We start from the raw sequence: 24,525 nt of genomic DNA, 5'->3' as shown, positions 1-24,525 counted from the left end.
CACCAGTCTATCTAGCTCTCACACAGCCATGTCAGAAGGATGTTGCAAAGGAAAAACCAGAAAGAACAATAGAATTGAAATCAGTTGAGAATTTGATTGATCTTAGCTCTACTACTTTGCAGCCATGTGATCTCAGGTAAATTTCTTAATTCTTTGGGTTCTCTTTCCTCACATAAAAAATATATATACATATACTGATCCTTATCTCATTCCAAAGTCTTGAGGGTTAAAAGAAATGAAGCAATGCTTCCCAACCTTTAGGCATTTGTATAACACTTTATGATTTCTAACATTTGGCATACTTATTTATTGCTTTCTTTTAAACTTACAATTTTTTTAAACTTTAGCTTCCTCCTCTATATTTATTTATTTATTTGGTACCAAGGATTGAACCCGAGCATTTAGCCACTAAGACAAACTTATTTAAAAATTTCCAATCCTATTAAAAAAAATTTTTTTTTTTTTGGTTACCAGGGATTAAACCCAGTGGCACTCAACCACTGAGCCACATCCCCAGCTGGTTTTTGTATTGTATTTATAAACAGGGTCTCACTGAGTTGCTTAGGGCCTCACTTAATTGCTGAGGCTGGCTTTGAACTTGTGATTCTCCTGCCTCAGCCTCTAGAGCCACTGGGATTACAGACGAGCCCAGTTTATATATTTCTAATAAGCAATTGAAATACATGTAACTGGGCTGGGGATGTAGCTCAAGCGGTAGCGCACTTGCCTGGCATGTGTGGAGCGCTGGGTTCGATCCTCAGCACCACATAAAAATAAAATAAAGATGTTGTGTCCACCGAAAACTAAAAAATAAATATTAAAAAATTCTCTCTCTCTCTCTCTCAAAAAAAAAAATACATGTAACTACTAAAACATTAAAAGTAGGTATACAGGGCTGGGGATGTGGCTCAAGCGGTAGCATGCTCGCCTGGCATGTGTGCGGCCCAGGTTCGATCCTCAGCACCACATACCAACAAAGATGTTGTGTCCGCCGAGAACTAAAAAATAAATATTAAAATTCTCTCTCTCTCTCTCTCTCTCTCTCTCTCTCTCTTAAAAAAAAAAAGTAGGCATACCACTAAAGGTCATATTATATATCAATAGGCATAGATATTTCATCTTTGTAAAAGTAACTGAAGTAAATAGGTTCTTGGAAATAACTGATTTATAACTGGTTCTCGATAAATACGCATAGGATCTGAATCTCTGATGCCTTTAACATTTTATGGAATCTTTCATCCATTTTCTTTCCCCCTCTTTTCAATCTCTCTCTCTTCTAACATATTCTCTGAGATCACCACTATACAAAATTCTTACCAAAAGGCTTCCACCTGAGGGGTCTGTCACCAAGGTCATTCCCAAGTACTTGGAGGTATAGTTGGAACCTGTAAGCACCAGAAGGTTGGTGTGAAGGAACTCAGGCAATCCAGATGTGTTGGGGCCAGCCTCAGTTTCCCTAAGATCCCATTCTTCCCTGCTCCCTTACCAGCTACTCACCTCTCAGGCTGACTGGCTCGCAGTGTCCACTGCTCGTCTGGCACTGATAGAGGCTTCCTGTGCTGTTCCCCTCACCTGGAGCTCCCACAATAACCCTGGTGAGAAATATCATTTGTGAGATGGAGCTGTCCAGGTCTTTACCCACCCACTCCTGCCTATTAAGCAGGATCAGATCCCACTATTATCTCAAAGCCATGTGACCACACCCCTCTGGGGACACTCCTCAGCTCCCACCTCTTCTCTCCTGAATCCCAGAGAAATAATTCCTCACGCATGAATGCTAGAAGATCAGATCCTTTCCATTTACAGTCTAGAAAACTTGAGGCCCAGAGAATGATCTCCCAGAGTGTCACTCATTCAGCCATCCATTCAAAAGTCATTAATGGCTTACCTACTGTGTGCTAGGCTGGAGAATGTACTAGAAAGAGGGGGAGGGACAAAATCTCTGCCTTCAAGGAGTTCACTGTGTAGTCAGAGAGAGTCAAAAGCCCAGGATGGGATGCAAAGTGTTTTAAGGACTGTAATGTCTCCCCTGTTAGGTACTTAGGTGGAGCCTTAATGATTGTCCCCTTCCTACTATTTGATAGCCTTGCTCCTGTCTCCAGAGAACGCCTTCAGAAAGGAGACCTGCCTTGTTTCATTGACTGGCCGGCAGGAGGTAGGTGAAGCATCCCCCAGAGGCAGGGGCAGTCTCTTGGGGGGCACAGAAGCACCTGGTCTTGTGTACTGTGCCAGGCAGGGAGGATTTGGCAGGGGTGGGGGGGATATCAGCTCACCCATTTCCAACCTGTAGGACGCGGTACCCAAAGTGCCTCCCGGCGTGTGGGGTGGAAAAGTGCTGCACATTCTGCACGTCCAGGTTGTAGCTGGAGGCCGGAGCTAAGGGAGGCAAGGGTGCTCAGTTGCTTCTGACCGGGCCTCCCACAATGTCCCCCACACATCAAGAGCCTAGGAACTGACTGGCCACTGATCATACTTCTGGTCCCCAAAACTCGGCCCACCTTCCCCAGGCCACCAATATCCAGACAGAACTAGACAATGTTCTTGGATTTTCCCTCAAAGTCCTTGACTCTGGGGAACAGGAAAGCAGCACACTCTGCCACCCAGAGTTCTGGTAGTTCTTCCCAAGGCGTGAGAAGGACACCACTTCCCTTTTGGCCTGTCAGCAAAGAAGGAAAAATGAAGAGGTTGAGGCCCGTGAGAGAGGAGCAGGTCAAAAGGGGCCCCAAGGTACAGGGGTGCCTAGGCTTCTAGGCAGGAACCAAGATGGGGATTTCCCAAAGCAGGCTGTGCCTCCTCACACACCCACTTCTCCCATGATCAGGGGCCCCAGGTACCCAAGAAAGACCAGCCTCGGGAACTCAACATCTTCTGAATCCTCATCTCAAGCTCCCCAACCCCACCAGAGATGGGTCTCTTCCTGAAATGCTCTGTCTCAGATTCCCCCCCAGCCCATCTCCCCTATCAGGCAACTTGGCATCATCTGCAAACCAAATGGTTCTTTCCCACCCTGTTTTCCTTACGGGCATCAGAACTAGTTCACAGCATCCTGGGATGTCAGGGAGGCTAGTACCTTTGTTTGTTTAGATGAAGGGATAGAGACCCACCAAGGAAAAGGATTTGCCCGAAGACCAGGCATAGCAACTGAATTCCACCGTCTCCTTTAACCCCACATGCCCTTTCTAAGGCTGCACTCTCCTCCTCTCTCACTGGGCTGCCTTTGTCACCTCTCTCTGTCTTTGTCTCCATATTTTGCTCCTACTTTGGGCTTTGGCCTTATTTCTCTTTCTTTCCCCCTCTCACCCTCTCAGATTCCTGGGTCCCACGTTACCTATGGCCAATCCCACCCTTAGAGCAACTCCTCTTTCCCCCCCTTCCACAAACTCTTTCAGTTTCCCTGGTCACAGACACATGTCCCTTCCCCCATCCCTCCCTACTTTCCTACCAAAGAAAAAGGGTCCAGACAGCAGCAGCCTCATTAGGATGATGCAGGAATTCTTCATCTTTCCCATGTTGGAGGGACCCCCCCCAGGTCCAGGCTCAGTCTCCGAAGGCTCTTGGGATTTGCTGACAACCTCCACGGGGTGAAAGAGGGAAATGATAATGCCTAAGGGGCCTCTTGCAGTGGAACTTTCTCACAGAGGCACCAGGCTGGTGACACTGGGTGGGAGGAGGGTGAGAGGGGGTGCCTTAGGGGTTGTGAAACCTCATAGGTTCAGAGAGGAAGTGTAAGCGGGTTAGAGACATTTCCTGTGCCTACTTGCATTTTCACATCATCCAAAAGCAGACAGCAGAGTGGTTCGGTTGAACAGCTGCATCATAGTCTCTCACCAGCCACCAACTGAAGACTCTTCAAAAAGCTCAGCAGAGGACTGGTCAAACAAACTGTGGTACAACCGTTTGTGACGGAATGCAGTGTCGCCATGAAAAAGAATGGGGGCGGAAAAGATAAATGAAGAGAGAAATTTGAGGTCGTTTTCTTCTCGACATTGGAAGATGTTCATGATGCACAAGTTCATGATAGCACAAGTTGCAGAGTGGAGTATTTAGTAATTACTTTTGGTCCTAAAAAGCAAAAAATAAAATCCAGAGATTGGGAGAAAATATTTTCCAATCACATATCATGTATCATATCTGATAAGGCACTTGTATCCAGAACATATGATTCACAACTTAACAATAGACAAATAATCTATTTTTATTTAATTAAATTAATTGATTGGTTGGCTTTTTGTGGCGTTGGAGATTGAATTGAAGGTCTTACATGTTGGGCAATTACGTTATCACTGAGCTACACCTCCAGCCCTTGTTATTCATTCTCCAAATAACCAATTTTTTTTTAAATGAGCAAAGGTTTTGAATGGGTATTTCTTTAAAGATGAAATATAAAAGGCCAAGAAGCACACGAAAATATACTTAGCATCATTAGTCATTAAAGAAATGCAAATCAGGTACTGGGGTTGTAGCTCAGTGGTAGAGCATTCACCTAGTATCTTCGAGGCCCTGGGTTCAGTCCTCAGTACCACATAAAAATAAACACATTCTGTCCATCTATAACTACAAAAAAAAGTATTTAAAAAAAATGAAAATCAAAGCCACATAAGATACCACTTCACACCAACCAAGATGACTAGAATTTTTAAAAAAGGAAAGAAAGGAAGGAGGAAGATAACTGTTGGTGAGGCCAAAATTGGAACCCTGGAACACTGCCAATGGGAATGTAAAATGATACACCTGCTATGGAAAACAATGTGACAGTTCTTCAAAAGAGTTAAAGATAAACCTGGTGCAGCTATTCTGGAGGCTGAGGCAGGAGAATTGCCAAGTTTGAGGCCAGCCTTAGCAGTTTAGCAAGACCTATTTCAAAATAAAATACAAAAGTCTGGGGCTGTAGCTCAGTGATAGCCCCTGGGTTCAATTCCTAGTACCACTAAAATATAAAATAAAATAAAATAGAAAGGGCTGTGGCTGTATGTAGCTCAGTGGTAGAGTGCTCCTGGGTTCAATCCTCAGCAACATAAAATGAACAAAAATAGAGTTACCACATGACACAGAAATTCTTCTCCTAGGTATGTATCCCCCCAAATTGAAAACTGAGCTGGGTGTGGTGACTCACACTTGTAATCCCATTGAGAGGGATTACAAATCTAGCCTCAGCAATTTAGTGAGGCCCTAAGCAATTTAGACCTTGTCTCAAATAAAAAAAAAAAATTAAAGAGATGGGGATCTAGCTAGGGAGTAAAGCATTCCTGGGTTCAATCCCCAGTACCACACACACAAAAAAGGGCACACTTTTTTAAAAAAATATTTTTTAATTGTAGTTGGACACAATACCTTTATTTTTTTATTTGTTTTTGTTTTTATTTTTTTATGTGGTGCTGAGGATCAAACCCAGCACCTCCCACATGCTAGGCGAGTGTTCTACCGCTGAGCTACAATCTCAGCCCCCCAAAAGGAACATGTTTATACAAAAACTTATACACAAATTATTCATAGCAGCCTTATCCATAGCAGTCAAAATTTGGAAATAATCCTCATGTGCCACAATTAATGAATGAATAAACAAAATATAATATATCCATATAATGTAACATTATTTACCCATAAAATTGAATGCAATACTGCACATGCTACAATATGGATAAATCATAAAAACAGGCTAAGTAAAAGAAGCCAAGCACAAAAAATCCCATAGTATATGATTTCATCTAAGAGAAAGATCCAGAATAGGGAAATCCATAGAGACAGAAAGTAGATTAGTGGTAGCCAGGGATGGGGGACAATAGAGAATGGAGGGTTGACTGTTAATGGATATAGGATTTCTTTTTTGAGGTGATAAAATACTCTGGAATTAGATAGTGGGGATGATTGTACAAGTTCATGAACGTATTAAAAACTACTGAATAGGGCCAAGGATGTGGCTCAGTGGTAGAAACTGGCTTAGCATAGAGATAGCCCTGGGTTCCAACCCTAGCCCCACAAAACAAAACAAAACAAAACAAAACAAAACAAACCACTAAATTGTGCAATTTGAATTTTTTTTTCTTTTTCTTTTTCTGTACTGGGGATGGAACTCAGGGCCTCACGCATACTAAGCAACTGCTCTGCCTCCATGCTACACACCCAGCACTTCTTATTTTTTATTTTTGAGACAGAATCTTACTAAATTGCCCACTCTGGTCTGGAGCTTATGATCTTCCCACCTCAACCTCTGAGTCACAGGGATTACAGGTATGCATTCCTGTGCCTGAGTGGAAATGAAGATTTTTATATGTGAATTATATTTTAATAAGTAATAATAATAATGAAGCTGTATGTGTATGTATTTTAAAAATCTAAAATGATATACAACCAAACTCTAAATAGTGGTTGTTTCTACAGAATGAGGTTTATTTTATGCATATCTGTGTGTGTGTGTGTATGAATTGAACATAGGGCCTTGTGCATGCCAGGCCGGGGCTCGAACACTGAGCTACAGCCCCAGTCCTTTTTAAATTTTTATTTTGGGACAGGTTCTCACTAAATTGTCCAGGCTGGGCTTGAATTTGTAATCCTCTTGCCTGAACTTCCTACGTAGCTGGAATCTTAGGTGTTCACTACCACCAGGGTTTATACATTTTTACATCATCTGAATTGTTTCTTAAATGAGGATGTATAGCTTTACATTCTTAAAAAAAGCACAAAAATATTAAAAACACAACAGAATAACAGGAACTATATATGTTATTGGGCAAATGGGAAGAACTTTCAGTTTCTCCCTGTGCTATGAGGAAATCCTACTCAATCAGCAAGGTTAGTTGCAGGGCCACTGCCCAGGGGAAGGAAGGCAGAAGGAAGGCAGACAGATTATCTGTAATCTCTACTGCCAATTAGTTATGTCATGACAAGTTGCCTCCTGGTAATTAGATGATGTCAAGCTCTTTAAAATTTTTCAGTTAAGATTACGTGATTCAGGCCGGTGCTCACCTATCATCCCAGTGGCTTGAGAGGCTGAGGCAGGAGGATTGCGAGTTCAAAGCCAGCATGAGCAATTTAGCCAGGCCCTAAAAAACTCAGTGAGACACCCTGTTTCGAAATAAAAAAATTAAAAAAGTGCTGGGAATGTGAGTCAGTGGTTAAGGCCTCTGGGTTTAAGCCAAAAAAGATCAGATGATTCAGATTGATTTCTTTCATTTTCTGTATAGCAATTCCTATTTACAGCTAACCAAATTCTATGCTGAAATTTCAGAAAGAATATACATTTTAAAATTCAAACACTGTGGAAGTATGCAGAAAAAAAGGAAAAAAAAAAAACACTTTTTAAAGCCCTTCCCCACACCATTCCTAAGTCCCAAGAATAACCATTGTTAACAGTTGGAGCCACACATTCTCCATGAAAACTAAAAAAGGTTCATTTTAATAGTTAACTCTACAGGTTTTACTTGTTTGGGAAAACTGCAATGATCTCACCACAGAACATCTAAACCAAGAATTGATAGTCAACTTAGCCATCCCCAGTGTGAAAATTTTCCTTAAAGCCATCTTTGAAATGCTTGGATTAGGGCTCTGAATTTATAGAAATGTTAAGTGTTTAACTTCAAATGTTTACAAACATTTAAGCAGCAATGAATAAGACAGCTGGGATAAAAGGAATTCAATAAATGATCCATTGCGTGGATCACAATTTAAGTATATGTTATAGCAGGCAAGTGTACTCATTTTTTTTAAATATTTATTTTTTTAGTTGTAGTTGGACTTAATATCTTCATTTATTTATTTTTATGTGGTGCTGAGAATTGAACCCAGAGCCTCGCACGTGCTTAGGCGAGTGCTCCACCACCGAGCCACAACCCTAACCTAAGTGTACTCATTTATAAATTTATCGTAGTTGGTTTCAGATTTTAAAAAAGCAAAAGCCGCTGGGCATGGTGGTACATGCCTGTAATCCCAGCAGCTCGGGAGGCTGAGGCAGGAGGATTGCAAGTTTGAAGCCAGCCTCAATAATTTAGTGAGACCCTAAGCAACTTTGTGAGACCCTGTTTCAAAAAAAAAAAAAAAAAACATAAAAAGGGATGGAGATGTATCTCAGTGGTTAAACACCCCTGGGTTCAATTCCCAGTACAAAAAGTAAGACTAATACTATTTCAGTCCATTTCAGCTGCTGTAGCAAAATCTTTTGTCTGATGAGGGCTTTTTCTGCTTCAAAAATGGGGCCTTCTTGGGGCTGGGGATGTGGCTCAAGTGGTAGTGCACTCGCCTGGCATGCGTGAGACACTGGGTTCGATCCTCAGCACCACATAAAAATAAATAAGTGAAATAAAGGTATTGTGTCCAATACAATGCTGTTGCCTCCCAAAGGTTGAGCCCCTAAATACTATCGCATTAAGGATTAAGCTTCAACATGAATTTTGGATGGATATAAACATTCAAACCAAAGAGTTCCACCCCCAGGTCCTTTTCACTTCAAAATACATTCATTCCATCCCAATAATCTAAAAAGTCTTAACTTGATTCAACATCAACTTTACAGTCTAACTCTAAAGTCTCATCTAAATGTCATTTAATTCAGATTTGGGTGAGACTTAAGATAGAATTCATGCTGAGGCAGATTCCCTCTGCAGCTGTCATCCTGTGAAATCAAACAAGTTAAGTGACAAACGCAGCCTAACTCCCTTTTAAGATCAAGAGCCATCTTGTCACAAGTTATAAAAGATTCATTTCTGTTTTCTGTAAAATATTAGGATTTCTATTTAGCCTGGCCATATTTTGATGTTTTAAACTGGCCTGGAATGCCTGCCCCTGCCTTGAACTCACCCAGACCTGGCTTTCCCTGACCAGATAACAACCCTCTCTGAAACTTTAATGACCTCATAAACTCTGGCTTTCCCTGGCCAGATAACGACCCTCTCTGAAACTCTAGTGGCGCCTCATAAATTCTGATGTTGGGATCTAAATTTACTCCCTAATGTTAAACCATGACACAAAGAAAAGACCACCAACTCCAATTTAAATCAAATTAAAGCAAGCTTGAAATTCCCACTGGCTGGGGCTGTCTCTCCCGAAACCCTTGGGAATAAAAGACAGCCCTGCAGTTCTCTAGGAGTAGAGCTTTATAGCATAGAAAGTTGCAAAAAGTGGGGGGTGGGGTGGGGGGTAGGGGGGGGTTGTCTTGAGAACTTACAGATAACAGGATTTTGACAAGCATAACACAAAGGCAGGTAGTAAATTAATGGTCCAGCACTTAGGGAGTAAATTTAGATCCAAACATCGGAATTTATGAGGCACCATTAGAGCTTCAGAGAGGGTGGTTATCTGGCCAGGGAAAGCCAGAATTTATGGGGGCCACTAATGTTTCAGAGAGAGTTGTTATCTGGTCAGGGAAAGCCAGGCATGGGTGAGTGAGTTCAAGGCACAGGCAAGCATTCCAAGCAAGTTTAGAAATCGCAGTAATTTATAGTAAAGCCGAAATTAGCTTTCCATGCCTTTGAGATGGTTTCCAATTTTAAAAGGGAATTAGGCCTGGTTTATCACCCAGGTGCTGAACCATTTAGACCATTAACCTACCACATGCCTTTGTGTTATGCTTGTCAAAATCCTGCTATCTGTAAATTCTTAAGACACCCCCCCCTTTTTTTGCAACTTTCTGTGCAATAAAGCTGTGCTCCAATTACAAGCTTGCTTTTATTTGATTTAAGTTAGAGTCGGTGGTCATTTCTTTGCGTGTGGTTTAACATTAAGGTGCTTCCAAAATACAATGGCAGCATGGGATAGACATTCTCATTTCAAAAATGAGAAATAGAAAAGAGAAAACAGTGGGATGCAAGGCTGGTTCAATATACGGAAATCAATAAATGTTATCCACCACATCAATAGACTAAAAAATAAGAACCATATGATAGTCTCGATAGACGCAGAAAAAGCATTCTACAAAGTACAGCATCCCTTTATGTTCAAAACTCTAGAAAAATTAGGGATAACAGGATCATACCTCAACATTGTAAAAGCAATATATGATAAGCCACAGGCCAGCATCATTCTGAATGGAGAAAAATTGAAGGCATTCCCTCTAAGATCTGGTACAAGACAGGGATGCCCTCTCTCACCACTTCTGTTCAACATAGTCCTCGAAACACTGGCCAGAGCAATTAGACAGACGAAAGAAATTAAAGGGATAAAAATTGGAAAAGAAGAACTTAAATTATCACTATTTGCAGATGATATGATTCTATACCTAGCAGACCCAAAAGGGTCTACAGAGAAGCTATTAGAGCTAATAAATGAATTCAGCAAAGTGGCAGGATATAAGATCAACACGCATAAATCAAAGGCATTCCTGTATATCAGCGACAAATCCTCTGAAACGGAAATGAGGACAACTACTCCATTCACAATATCCCCCAAAAAAATAAAATACTTGGGAATCAACCTAACAAAAGAGGTGAAAGATTTATACAATGAAAATTACAAAACCCTAAAGAAAGACATAGAAGAAGACCTTAGAAGATGGAAAAATATACCCTGCTCATGGATAGGCAGATCCAACATCATCAAAATGGCGATATTACCAAAAGTTCTCTATAAGTTCAATGCAATGCCAATCAAAATCCCAGCTGCATTTCTTGTAGAAATAGATAAAAGAATCATGAAATTCATATGGAATAATAAAAGACCCAGAATAGCAAAAACAATACTAAGCAGGAAGTGTGAATCAGGCGGTATAGCAATACCAGACTTCAAACTATACTACAGAGCAATAGTAACGAAAACAGCATGGTACTGGTACCAAAACAGGCGGGTGGACCAATGGTACAGAATAGAGGACACAGTAACCAATCCACAAAACTACAACTATCTTATATTTGATAAAGGGGCTAAAAGCATGCAATGGAGGAAGGATAGCATCTTCAACAAATGGTGCTGGGAAAACTGGAAATCCATTTGCATCAAAATGAATCTGAATCCCTATCTCTCGCCTTGCACAAAAGTTAACTCAAAATGGATCAAGGAGCTTGATATTAAATCAGAGACACGGCATCTGATAGAAGAAAAAATTGGTTATGATCTACATACTGTGGGAGCAGGCTCCAAATTCCTCAATAGGACACCCATAGCGCAAGAGTTAACAACTAGAATCAACTAATGGGACTTACTCAAACTAAAAAGTTTTTTCTCAGCAAAAGAAACAATAAGAGAGATAAACAGGGAGCCTACATCCTGGGAACAAATCTTTACTCCACACACTTCAGATAGAGCCCTAATAACCAGATTATATAAAGAACTCAAAAAATTAGACAATAAGACAACAAGTAACCCAATCAATAAATGGGCAAAGGACCTGAACAGACACTTCTCAGAAGAGGACATACAATCAATCAATAAGTACATGAAAAAATGCTCACCATCGCTAGCAGTCAGAGAAATGCAAATCAAAACTACCCTAAGATACCATCTCACTCCAGTAAGATTGGCAGCCATTAGGAAGTCAAACAACAATAAGTGCTGGAGAGGATGTGGGGAAAAGGGCACTCTTGTTCATTGCTGGTGGGACTGCAAATTGGTGCAGCCAATTTGGAAAGCAGTATGGAGATTTCTTGGAAAGCTGGGAATGGAACCACCATTTGACCCAGCTATTCCCCTTCTCGGTCTATTCCCTAAAGACCTAATAAGAGCATGCTACAGGGACACTGCTACATCGATGTTCATAGCAGCACAATTCACGATAGCAAGATTGTGGAATCAGCCTAGATGCCCTTCAATAGATGAATGGATTAAAAAAATGTGGCATTTATACACAATGGAGTATTACTCTGCATTTAAAAATGACAAAATCATAGAATTTGGAGGGAAATGGATGGCATTAGAGCAGATTATGCTAAGTGAAGCTAGTCAATCTTTAAAAAACAAATACCAAATGACTCCTCTGATATAAGGGGAGGAAACAAGGACAGGGTAGGGACGAAGAGCTTGAGACGAAGATTTTCATTAACAGGGTTGAGAGATGGGAGGGAAAGGAAACGAGAAGGGGAATCGCATGGAAATGGAAGGCGATCCTCAGGGTTGTACAAAATGACATATAAGAGGAAAGGAGGGGTAAGACAAGATAATTCAAATGGAAGAAGTGATTTACAGTAGAAGGGGTAGAGAGAGAAAAGGGGAGGGGAGGGGAGGGGAGGGGGGATAGTAGAGGATAATACAGACAGCAGAATACATCAGACACTAGAAAGGCAATATGTCAATCAATGGAAGGGTAACTGATGTGATACAGCAATCTGTATACGGGATAAAATTGGGAGTTCATAACTCATTTGAATCAAACTGTGAAATATGATGTATGAAGAACTATGTAATGTTTTGAACGACCAACAATAAAAAAAAAAAAAAAAGAAAAGAGAAAACAGATCCCAAGCAAATCCAACAGGACAAACATTAACTCCTAAGGTTCCAGATTATTGTGTGTGTGTGTGTGTGTGTGTGTGTGTGTGTGTGTGTGTGTACCAGGGATTGAACCCAGAGGTGCTTAGCCCCTGAGTCCCAGCCCTTTTTATTTCTTATTTTGAGACAGGGTCTTGTTAAATTGCTTAGGGCTTTGCTAAATTGGTGAGGCTGGCTTTGAATTTGTGCTCCTCCTGCCTGACCCTCCCAAGTCACTGGGATTACAGGCATGTGATAGCTTGGCTGGCAGAATATTCTTCTGTGTCTTCATGTGCCACCTTTCAGACACAGGGAATGGATGTTGGGGCCCCATGGCTTTGCTGGGCACAAGAATAGCAGCTCTTGGAATAGCAGCTGAAACAATATGCTGTGGTTCTACCAGTCGGGGCTCTCAGGGGTGGACGTACCCTCACAGCCCCATTAGGCATTGCCCTTGTGACTCTCTGAAATGGCCCAGTCCCTCAGCTTGCTCTCTGCATGGGCCTCAGGGATCTATGTGTTACCCTTTGAAATCTGATAGGAGGAAACCATGCCCCACAGCTCATGCACCTTGTTCACCCATGGATGTGGTACTTTGTGCATGCTGCCAAGGCCACCTGGAGCCACTTTAGTCACAGCTGGGGCAGCTAAGGAGAACTGCATTGGAATGCATGAAGCAGGACCTTGAGATTATAACAACAAATCCTGAGGTCTCATTGGTACCCTGGGCCCTTCCCTTGAGACCAGTTTGCCTTCAAGGCCAGACATGCGATAGGAGTGGCAGCATCAAAGGTCTCCAGAAATGGCTTCTAAATCCTTCTTCCATGTCTTGATGAATATCATGTCTCCTTCTATCCATATCAATCTCCTTTTTAAATGTCTTCAGTGTTCTTTCATAAACATGGTATTCCATTCTTAACATGGCCAGGCTGAGAATTTTCTAAATCTTTAAGTTCTGCTTCCTTTTTTGATTATAAATTCTGTCTTTTAAAAAAGTTTTAAACATTTTTTTAAGATGGCGTCTTGCTATGTTGCCCAGTATGGCCTCCAACTCACAAGGGATCCTCCTGCCCCAGCCTCCCGAGTACCCGGGACTACAGACACATGCCACCACGTCCAGTAATTCTGCCTTTGATTCATTTCTCTCTTCTTAAATTTTACTGTAGTCAAGAGGAGCCTTGCTATATCCTTAACACTTTGCTTAGAGATTTCTTCACTAAATATTCCATTTCATCTCTGTTAAGTTTGCCTTCCACAAAACACTAGGTCCCAAAAACAATTCAGCCAAATTTTTTGGCCTTTTATAACAAGAATGATCTTACCTTATAAGGCTCTATGGTATTTGGTATCTGTTAAGTACTTTCTTTATTTTTCCAAAGAAATGGCTCCTTCTCACTGTATCCTTTGGGTAGCAGAAAGCCAAAAGGAACAGATTCTGTCCTCGAGCCCTTTTTTGAAGACACTAACTCCATTTTTTTTTATTTTTAAATTTTTCTGGCACCAGGGATTGAACCCATGGGCAGTTGGCCACTGAACCACATCCCTAGCCTTATTTTGTATTTTATTTAGAGACAGGGTCTCACTGAACCTTGTTTGACCTTGGACTTCCCAGCCTCCACAAATATAAGAAATAAATTTCTATTATATATAAATTACCCAGACTAAAATATCCTATTATAGCAGACCAAACAAACCAAAGCAGAAATTGGTACTGAGAAGTCGAGTACTACTGTTAACAACTACCCAAAACTGTGGAAACAGCTTTGAAACTGGGTAAGGGACAGAGGCTGGAAGAGTTAGCGTCTTGCTGTTGCTGAGGCTGGCTTTGAACTTGCGATCCTCCTGTCTCAGCCTATCGAGACACTGGTATTACAGGTGAGCACCACCGTGCCTGGCTCTCCACCCCTTTTTATGTTTTATTTTTTATTTTGAGACAGGGTCTTGCTAAGTTGCTTAGGGCCTGGCTGAATTGCTTAGGCTGGCTTTAAACTTGCAATCCTCCTGCCTCAATCTCCCAAGCCACTGGTATTACAGATGAGCGCCACCATGCCCAGTCACTAATCCCATTTATGAGGGTAGATCCCTCATGCCCTAATCACCTTCCAAATTTCTCCTGTATGTGTTTGTGTTTGTGTGTGTGTGTGTGTGTGTGTGTGTGTGTGTGTGTGTGTGTGCATGTCCATGCACACTGGGGATTGGGCCTTATGCATGCTAAACATGTGTTTTACCTATCTATATCCCCAGCCTAGGCCTCATCTTTTACTACCATTACCTTGGTGTTTAAGTTCCAATATATAAATTTTGGAGGAACATATAATTCAAACAACAGCAAATACCTCTTCTTTCTTTCTTTCTTTTTCTTTTTTTTTTTTTTCCTATTTGAGAACTTTATGGCTAAGGAAGTTATGAGATTCAAGTAAGCCTAAGGATTAAAGGAAGTCAGGATCTTAAATGTGTGACAGTAAGTAATTCCCCTGAGGAACTGGGCTGCAAAGATCTCAGGCTGGGATCACGGGGGAAGTCCCGAGGCAGGATGTCTCTCTCTCACACCCACCCACACACAGAAATTCTCCTTAGTCACTGGCCTTGATACCTCTTAACTCAGATTGTCAGTTCTCAGGTGTCTCTCAATTCCATTCCTTCTGAGTGAACTTCCGCCACTTCTCACCGGAAGTATTCATTGTCACTGCAGCTCATCCCTTGCTCACTCTTCTCCCCAACGGGTACTGCCAGATTACCCTTGAGAAGAAACCTGAGCATGTCTCTCTCAAGAGAGAGATTCCTCTTGAAATTTCAAGATTTCTCTTGAGCTGGACACCATGGTGCACGCCTGTCATCCCAGCTGCTCAGGAGGCTGAGGCAGGAAGATCACAAGTTCAAAGCCAGCCTCAGCAATGGCAAGGCACTAAGCAACTCAGTGAGATGCTGTCTCTAAATAAAATACAAAATAGAGCTGGAGATGTGGCTCAGTGGTCAAGTGCCCCTGAGTTCAATCCCTGGTTTCCAAAAAAACCAAACAAACAGATTTCTCTTGAAATCCTCTGATGATTTCTCTTTTATGCACATAAGATCAAGTCCAAACTCCTTGGTGTGGCTTTCAGGACCTTCAGTCATTATTTCTCTGAACTCCACATGTAGCTCGACCACACATCTCATCAGTGTTCAAATAGGCCACGTGTCCTGGAGAACAGTCCAGTCCGGTCGGAGCATTGGCCATACTGTCCTCTTTCTGCAGAGCCCAGTAGGGGATTTTCTGCATGACGTCATCTTGTCTGCTGCAAATGAATAGTCTGAAACTCACCTGCTGGCGTGGCTGCATGGTTGTGGCTCACAGGACCCAGCTCAGTGTCTGAGGCAAAAGGAGCCACACGTAGTCTGAACCTGACAAATGTTAGTTCTCTTCAGAATGGCTTCCTTGCTTTGCTTAATATGAGTGGTGACATATAAGATCATGAACATGGGCCCAATCATATGGTGTCACAGGGGGAATGAATAACAAGTGACATCCTTGACTGGGAAGTTTGAAGGTTTAGAGAATCTGTGCAACTAGGATGGAGCCCGCATCCTGGTTGTTCAAATCCTCTGTGTCCTCTGAGTGAGGTAAAATGATCTTAATTTTGTCTCCATGTCCTGAAAATACTTAGAGGGGATTTTCTTCTGTCCCACTCAAGAGAGCACACAACACTTTATGTCCAGCTACTTCTCAACTTCACTTGTGATCCCTGATTCAAGCCACCATCATTTTTTTTGCCTGGATTTTGTGATGGTCTCTTAAGAGGTTTCCCTGTTTCCAACCTTGACCCTGCTCCAACCAGCAGTCAGAGAGATTTTTTTTTTTAAATATACAAGTCTAGTTGGGTGCAGTGGTGCACACCTGTAGTCCCAGAGGCTCAGAGGCTGAGACAGGAGGATCACAAGTTCAAAGCCAACCTCAACAAAAATGAGGTTCTAAGCAACTCAGTGAGACCTTGTCTCTAAATGAAAAATACAAAATAGGACTGGGCATGTGTCTCAGTGTTTGAGTGCCACTGAGTTCAAACCCCAGTACTAAAAAAAAAAAAAAAAAAAAAAAAAAAAAAAAAAAAAAAAAAAAAATTCCAATTCAGCAAGTCTTAGATGAAGTCTTAGGATATTCTTTCCTAACAAGTTCTCAGGTGCTGCTGCTGCTGGGCCAAACTTTAAGAATGCTTGATCAGGTGGCACATGCCATAATCCCAGCAACTTGGGAGTCTGAGGCAGGAGTACTGCAAGTTCAAAGCCAGCCTCAACAACTGAGTGAGGCCCTAAGAAACTTAGTGAGACTTTGTCTCAAAAAAAAAAAAAAATTAAAAAGAGGGACCAGGTGCAGCACACCTTTAATTCCAGGGGCTCAAGAGGCTGAGGCAGGAGGATTAAGAGTTCAAAACCAGCCTCAGCAATTTAGCAAGGCTCTAAGCAACTCAGTGAGACCCTGTCTCTAAATAAATTACAAAAGAGGACTGGGGATGTGGCTAAGTAGTTAAACTCCCCTGAGTTCAATCCCTGGTACCAAAAAGGGAGGGGCTGGGGATGTGACTCAGTGATAAAGACCCTTGGATTCAATTCCTGGTGCCAAAAAAGGAAAAAAAAAAAAAAAAAAGCCCAATCTAGACAATGAAGTTAATTATACCTGTGTTTAAATCCTAACCCTGAGCTGGACCTGTGTCACACACTTGTAGTCCCCGTTTACACCCAGAGTCTGAAGCAGGAGGACCCCTTGAGCCCAGGAGTTTGAGGCCAGCTGGAGCAACATAGCAAGACCTTCCTATAATCCCAGCAGCTCAGGAGGCTGAGGCAGGAGGATCATGAGCTCAAATCCAGCCTCTGCAAAAAGCCAGCTACTAAGCAGCTCAGTGACACCCTGTCTCTAAATAAAATACAAAATAGGGCTGGTGATGTGGCTCAGTGGTCAAGTGTCCCTGAGTTCAATCCATGGTATTTCCCCCCCCCCCCAAAAAAAAAAGCCATAGCAAGACCTTGTCTCAAAACAAAAACAAACAAAACCCCAAAAACCTCACTTTGCCACTTGGTAGCTGTGTGACAATGAGTGATTCGTTGCAGAGCAGACTGAACAAATGTTAGCTGCAGGGTGAGCTGAACACTCCACCCCATCTGTCTGGTTCCTTATCGCTTGTTTGCCTCAAGGCTGAACACTCAACCCCACTCAAGGCTGAACACTGGACCTCCACCCATCTGATGCAAAGGGAACCCATATCTAGCCCCTGCCTGGTCTCCCTAAGGGCAGAAGATGACACCCTTAGCAACTACTGTATGATCCAATCACTGTACACCCAGAGACACCATTAGATTTTGGTTATAAAAACTCTCCCCTCTCCGCCCCCCCTCTTTCTTCTCTTACTCTCTCTCTGTCCATGTACTTTGCTCTTCGCTCTCTCTCTCTCTCTCTCTCTCTCTCTCTCTCTCTCTCTCTCCCCACCCCCTTCCTTCCCTGTTAATCTGATACTGCAGCAATAAAGATCTCTTGGTCCCTCTCCAAGTGTCGGGGTCACTTCCCTTTCAGGTGAGTTCAATAAAGAGGCTGAGCCTCACTTTCTTTATCTGCAAAAAGGAACAATAGCTGTCTCAAACTTCAGTTCAAAGGATTAAATGACATCATGAACTAGAAGCTCCTGACCGGACAGTGGGGCTCAGGGGACATTGTTCTTCACTGACTGTCGAGTTCCACGACTAAAACACTCAGGGCCACTCCAGGTGAACTGGCACGAAATAATCACACAGAGACAGAGAAATGTCTTTTTCTTTGGGTCCTGTGACAGCTCCTCTGACCTTAAGGATCTATGGAAAGAGAGAGGAGAATGTGCTGAACCCTTATATTGATTGGGGAGAACCCATTTAAATGAGGCAAGGGGTAGGATTACAAAGGAACAGGTGAGTGTAGCTCAACTCCCTCCGGGTGCCACCTCCTCCTAGGGCCACACCTTGTTATTTGAGCGAGGGAAAAGCCCAGGTCACCACAGTGATCTTTCATATCCCTGTGGTGTATCAGGACTTCAAGGTGTGTGCATTTGGAGTGGCTCCCCACAACTGACCACCTTTGTACAGTCATTTAAATGGTCCTTGAGTCAAAAGGAAGATCCATGAAAGTTTAACAAATAGATTAGAATGGATACTGCCAGGTGATCACCACCCACTCAGAGGAGGGTCCTTCTGGAACTTTCCTTTTGGACTGAGGTTGTAGCTTGGTGGTATATTGCTTGCCTAGCATGTACAAGACCCTGGATTTGATATCCCCATCACTGGGACAATAAATAAATAAATAAATAAGGATAAAGATCCCTTCAGCAGAGATTTCTGGGATTCAGGCCCAGCTACTGGGAACATTGCTGATGAGATTCAAATGTCTTTTAGGGATACTTAAGGGGGGCTTGAGAGCTCATTAAGAGAGAATGGTCAGGGCTGGGGTTGTGGCTCAGCGGTAGAGCGCTCTCCTCGCATGTGTGAGACCTCTGGGTTCGATCCTCAGCACCATATAAAAATAAACAAACAAAATAAAAATATTGTGTCCATGTATAACTAAAAAAAATATCTATTTTTAAAAAAAGAGGGGATGGTCATAGGGAGAGCAGCCTGGCACCCAGGAAATGCCTCCTAAACCCACCCCCTCTCTCCAGCACCACCCTTCACCTTGATCCAAGTCCTCATCGATTTTCCTCTGTTGTTACAACTCCCCTACAGTTGGAGCTGATGAGCTCCAACTCTTTTTATCTATTTCCACAATCCTTTTCCCAAAGCAAGGAACAATCATGTCAAGGCCTGGACTCTGGCACCTGACTAATCCCACCACTGCAAAGGCATCTCACGAATGACTCTGGGAAGTTCTCCAAACCATCTCATTCTCTCTTTCCTTCTCTGTAAAATGGGGATCTGAATGCCTTAACCCCTTCGGTAATAAACATAGTGGGCACTTAATCATACCCATGTCCTTTGTCCTCTATGTAAGCACAGATCACATAGAGATTGCATAGTCCTCCTACTCAAAGCCCTTCAATAGCTCCCCACTGCCTAGTTGTTTTAGTCTGTTTTACATGGCTATAACAGAATACCACAGACTGGGTAAATTAAAATCAACAGAGGTTTATTTAGCTCGTGGTTCTGCAGGCTGGGAAGTTCAAGATGGAAGAACTGGTAAGGGTCTTCTTGCTGGTTTACAACGTGGTGGAAAGAATCACATAGTGAGAGAGGGTGAGAGGAGTTGGGAAGAAAGGGGCTGAGTTTATTTTTAACCAGGAGCCAACTCTCTTGGTAACTAACTCACTCCCCCAATAAGGGCATTAATCCATTCATGAGGGTACAGGGCTCATGGCCTAATCACCTCTTTTAAGTCTCACCTCTTATTGGGCGCATACCTGTAATCCCAGAGGCTCAGGAGGCCAAGGCAGGAGGATGGCAAGCTCAAGGCCAGCCTCAGAAACCTAATGATGCCCTAAGCCTCACTTAGAAAGACCCTGTCTCAAATTCAAAAATAAAAAGTGCTGGGGATGTGGCTCATTGTTAAAATACCCCTGGGTTCAATCCCTGGTACTAAAAACTAAATTTAAAAAAAGGTGAGAAGAGAACAGTGCAGACATGGAGAGAAATAGATGTTGAGATGTTCCAAAAACTTAACCAGGAGATCCATAAATGGGAAGAGTAAGAACTTGTAGAGTAGCCTCCATTCCTAATGGTCTCTTCAGTCCCAGTCTGATACTGAACTTTTCTTATGGCTCTTAGATCTTGAGTGAGCAAGGGTGTGGCAGAAGGGAGTTTCTTGTTCTGCTTGGGGACCAGTGAGCCTCTGACTAGTGTATGGCAGAAAAGATCTGTTCAGAAAAGCAGGCAGGAACTTCCCTTTGCCCCACACACCACCAGGTCCGATGGCCAAAGGCCAGGGACAAATTAGGGCTAAAGGTCTCTCCCCAGATGCACCCAAAAAGATGAGCTGGTACAGAAAGAACTTGACATCAGCTGCTGCCTCCTGGCCCAGGCTCCCTACCCACCACTTCCTCCTGGGCGTGGTGACACAGGCACATTGGTCAGGATGGATAGAGATAGAAGTATGTGGGTCACAACAGTGCTCCTTCCCCTTATTCTGCCTCCCCCCCGCCAAGAGGTTAGAAGGAGGCTGTACCTCACGGGAGAGGAAGTCACAAAAGGCCAGGGGACATCATAGTGGTTGAGGCTTGGAGGCCACCATCCTATTCCAAGACCCTTGTGATCTCAGGTGGGCCTGAGCATTCCAAAGTTCTAGAAACTCACTCTGGATTTTCTGTGGGAGGGCTGAGCTGAGCACACTCCAGGTAGGGATTTTCTAAGGGTGGAATCTCTTGGGCATTGTGGGGTCTTATGGCCATTGTGTGCTCTCACTCAAGGGCTGTGTATCCAAGACTTTAGTGTGAGGCTGATCTTGGGGGTGGTTTTGGCCAAAAGAGCATACAGTTCAGGAACCAATCATGGGTAATACCCTTACTGTGATATCTTCCCCCTCTCTGACAGTTGATGCCATCCTTCACATACAGCACAGACTTCTATAGGGATCACCAATCTGTGAGCTCAAATTGTATCACATTAACCTTCATGCTCCTTGTTATTGCCTTATTACCCCCGCATCTGCCAGTACAAGATCTCTAGTTCTTGCAAATCCCCTGTGCTATTGTGGAAAGTCTCCAGTGATATTTTACTTGTGCTTCATGTCCTGGTGTGTAATCTACCCAGGGGTTATACCTTGACTGCTATTCTTTTCTTTCTTTCTTTCTTTTTCACACTAGGGGATTGAATCCAAGGGTGCTTTACCACTGAGCTACATCCCCGTCCTTTACATTTTTTTTTATTTTGTGACAGGGTCTCACTAAGTTGCTGAATCTGGCCTTGAACTTGCCATCCTCCTGCCTCAGCCTCTAGAGCTGCTGAAATTATAGGCATGTGCCACCTGTCCTAGTTTGGCTTCAGTTCTAAGCCAAGACTTTAGAGAGAACCATGCTTCTTACTGTTGACCCTGAACCCTGAAAATGCCAGATTGTTGGGGGAGATCAGCTCTCTCTGCTTTGATTAGTTACATCATAGTAAAGTTGTCCCAAATCTACTGCTTGAGTTTCTGCATGTCCAGGCTGGTGATGCAGATCTTTTGGTTTTTATTGCGCTCTCTCTCTTTTTCCCTCCCTCCCTCCCTCTCTTGAACCCAAATTAATGTTCATAGGCTGAGCCAGACACATATTTGGTTAATAACTATCATACCATAAGAAGGATCACTATTCCCCTCTGACAACTAAGACTTTGCTCCTAGGTCAAGGCTCATTGTAGTTTTTTTTTTTTTTGTGTTGTTTTCCCTAGCCTCCAGCTTTACTTACTTTTGGTAGGACTGAAACAAGTGTACATCTTAAGTTCATTAAAGAATTTATTTTTCCTTTTAAATGTCCATGTAGGACTGTGCTTTTAGGCTGTACTCTCCTGCCAGATATTCAAGGCCATGTTGGTCAAAACTGACTTTGTTCCTATTTATTTTTAAGAGTCAACAGAGTTTCCTCAGAAATCACTCTTAGGGACCTGTGCAAAGCCTTCTGGTTTCTTTAGCTTTCCTATACCAGTGGTGCCACTTGCCAGAATGGGTCAGGGTCTGGTTGACCCCAGGACAAGCATCAGGGACATTTCTGTCTCCAATGATGATCCTCTTTGAAAAACGTGCGCTGGTTGGCTTCCTGTTCTTCAGGGTCCTCTTAATCTCCCTGATCAACAGATAGGGTGACTCACCAGAGTTGAGGGCCCAGAGAGGGGTCCTGTCATTCTCTGGGTCCAAGCTCATTATAGTTTTTCTGCTTTCTCTCAAAAAGGTCTTCTGCAAGGTCACCTCTTTTGTTTTCTAAACATGCTCAGGCATCCTGGAACTTTCAAAATAACCCAAACTTAAATTTGGCCTGCTCTGCACACTGGAGTATGGGAAAACCCTGCCTATTTTATCTCATCACATCAAGGACAGTGAGCTGTCCACCACCACTCTCTCTCAATGGGAAAAAAAGAAATGCATTTTTCATCTTCCAACCATGCAGCTTGATCCTATCTAGAAAACAAAGGAAGCTGGGCATGGTAGCCCATGCCTGTTATCCCAGCAGCTTGGAGAGGCTAAGGCAGGATGATTGAGAGTTCAAAGCCGGCCTCAGCAACTTAGCCAGGCCCTAAGCAACTTAGTGAGACTTTGTCTCTAAATAAAATATAAAAAGGGCTGGGGATATGGCTCAGTGGTTAAGCACCCTTGGCTTCAATTCCTGGTGCTTAAAAAAAAAATCAAGAAGAGCCTAGCAGATTTGTTACTATTGTAACCATGGTCCACTTTATGCTTTGAATATAGCCCTTGCAGCTCTGCCACTGCAACTTATTTTAAAAATAGACATGTTTCTTTATCTTCCTCTCTCCTCCTCTCTAATCTCAGGGGAAACAGGATTACCTTTCTTCTCCATCTCAGGCAGATTTATCTGTTCTTGAGCATACACCCAACCTTAGGAACGAAGTTATTAATTCAGACTTTGGGGATTGTACCAGAAGATCTCAGAAATGGCTATCTCCCAAATTAGCAAGAGAATTCCCACTCCAACAAAGAACTCGTGGACTGTAGCCTTTGAGTCACCTCTTTAAAAGCCCTCTGTTCCTGTTGATGGGCAGAATCACAGCCTCTGGGACAAGAGCCCACATATTTCTCCTTTGCTAGTGAAATAATATACCTTCTTTTTCCTTTTTCTCAAAACCATGTTCTCTTTATTGGATTGGCATCGGGGACAAGGACCAAGGTTTCAGCAACACTAGGATGTCACTGTCAAGAGGTGGAAAGCTGTGGAGAGGCACACAGCCTCTTTCCAATAGCCAAATGAATAGGAAGACCTCCTGCCTGTTCTCGCCACCTACTGGACTCTTTCTGCCACATCTCCTCCTGCTGAACATTCCCGAAGCTCCTTCAGGAGCTGTGACAGTTCCTTTCAAAGCCTTGTAGGACTTTCTATTACTTTAAAGGGTATTGGCCAAAGCTCATATTGTGGAACTCTATAGGAATCCAGTTGTGCTGTCCAAAACCAAAAGAATAAATTTGCTTAAAGGACATTATGGAACCCTTAGAAGAATCCAAACACAATGTGACCTGCTAGGTGGCTGGAAGAGGGCACTGCATCTTCTCCATCCTTCTCTCTCTCTCCTCAGGCCATCTTTCTCCATCTCTTCAACAAAGGGGGAAGATGGTGGTCCTTCCTAACTTCCTTCATACTTCACTGATAAGATCCTGGAGGCCAAGGCCTCAGCTTCCAACCTTAAGAGGGAAAATCTGACTGATTCAGATAGAGATAAATGTCCACTTTATGAGAATCTGCTATGGCCAAAAGAACAGGGTCACATGATTATACAAATCCGGTGTCTGGACACCTCACCTGAGTGGAGAAGTTGTTCCTAAGTAGAAGTTAGAGGGCTAGGGGCTGAGGATGTGGCTCAAGCGGTAACGCGCTCGCCTGGCATGCGTGGGGCGCTGGGTTGGATTCTAAGCACCACGTAAAATAAAATAAAGATGTTGTGTCCACCGAAAACTGAAAAATAAATATTAAAAAAAATTCTCTCTCTCTTAAAAAAAAAAAGTTATAGGGCTAGCAGACACATCAAACTTGTCACCCGAGGTAAAACACAATGATACTCCATTTTCCAATCTTATTCTGAAATGTCTCGAAAAGGCCATGTGGTCCCCAGCCTGTGGCACTATTAGGAGGTAGTGGAACTTTCAAGAGGTGTGGCCTAGTGGAAGGAAGTTAGGTCATCTGGGACATGTCCTTGAAGGGAATATTGGGACTGTAGCTCCTTACTATCTCTGCACTCTGGTGGTCATAAGGTAAACAGATGTCCTCTGCCATGTGCTCGTATCATGAAATACTGTGCTGCTACAGGCTCAAAGCAACAGGGCCAAGCCACCATGGAAAGAAAAACCTCTGAAATTCTGAGCCAAAACAAACCTCTTCTCCTTTTAAGTTGATTATCTCAGGTATTTTGTTACAGTGATGGAAAGCTGACTAATAACTCCATAACTTGACCCAAATTTTTCATTAGCCTTATGTCCACTTTCCTTCCTCAATGCCTCTGATCATTCTATCTCCTTAATCT

At 42.8% G+C, this 24,525-nt stretch overlaps 1 protein-coding gene across 2 annotated transcripts in view; it reads right to left on the bottom strand.

Annotated features, from left to right (window-relative positions):
* Window positions 1-3,541, bottom strand: part of Itgal (integrin subunit alpha L) — a 43,576-nt gene extending 40,035 nt beyond the window's left edge. For both annotated transcript variants that reach the window (XM_026400347.2, XM_026400348.2), the window contains exons 1-4: window positions 3,443-3,541; window positions 2,274-2,376; window positions 1,498-1,592; window positions 1,318-1,385 (exon numbers count right to left, since the gene is read on the bottom strand). In XM_026400347.2, the coding sequence (XP_026256132.2) occupies window positions 1,318-1,385; window positions 1,498-1,592; window positions 2,274-2,376; window positions 3,443-3,509 (333 nt within the window). In that variant the 5' untranslated portion in view covers window positions 3,510-3,541. The remainder of the gene's footprint in view (window positions 1-1,317; window positions 1,386-1,497; window positions 1,593-2,273; window positions 2,377-3,442) is intronic.
* Between the last annotated feature and the right edge of the window lie 20,984 nt (window positions 3,542-24,525).

The sequence above is a fragment of the Urocitellus parryii genome, chromosome 9, assembly GCF_045843805.1.
Source record: "Urocitellus parryii isolate mUroPar1 chromosome 9, mUroPar1.hap1, whole genome shotgun sequence".
Taxonomy (NCBI): Eukaryota; Metazoa; Chordata; class Mammalia; order Rodentia; family Sciuridae; genus Urocitellus; species Urocitellus parryii.
Note: the sequence above shows the minus strand (reverse complement) of the source record. Positions and strands in the feature narration are given on the sequence as shown.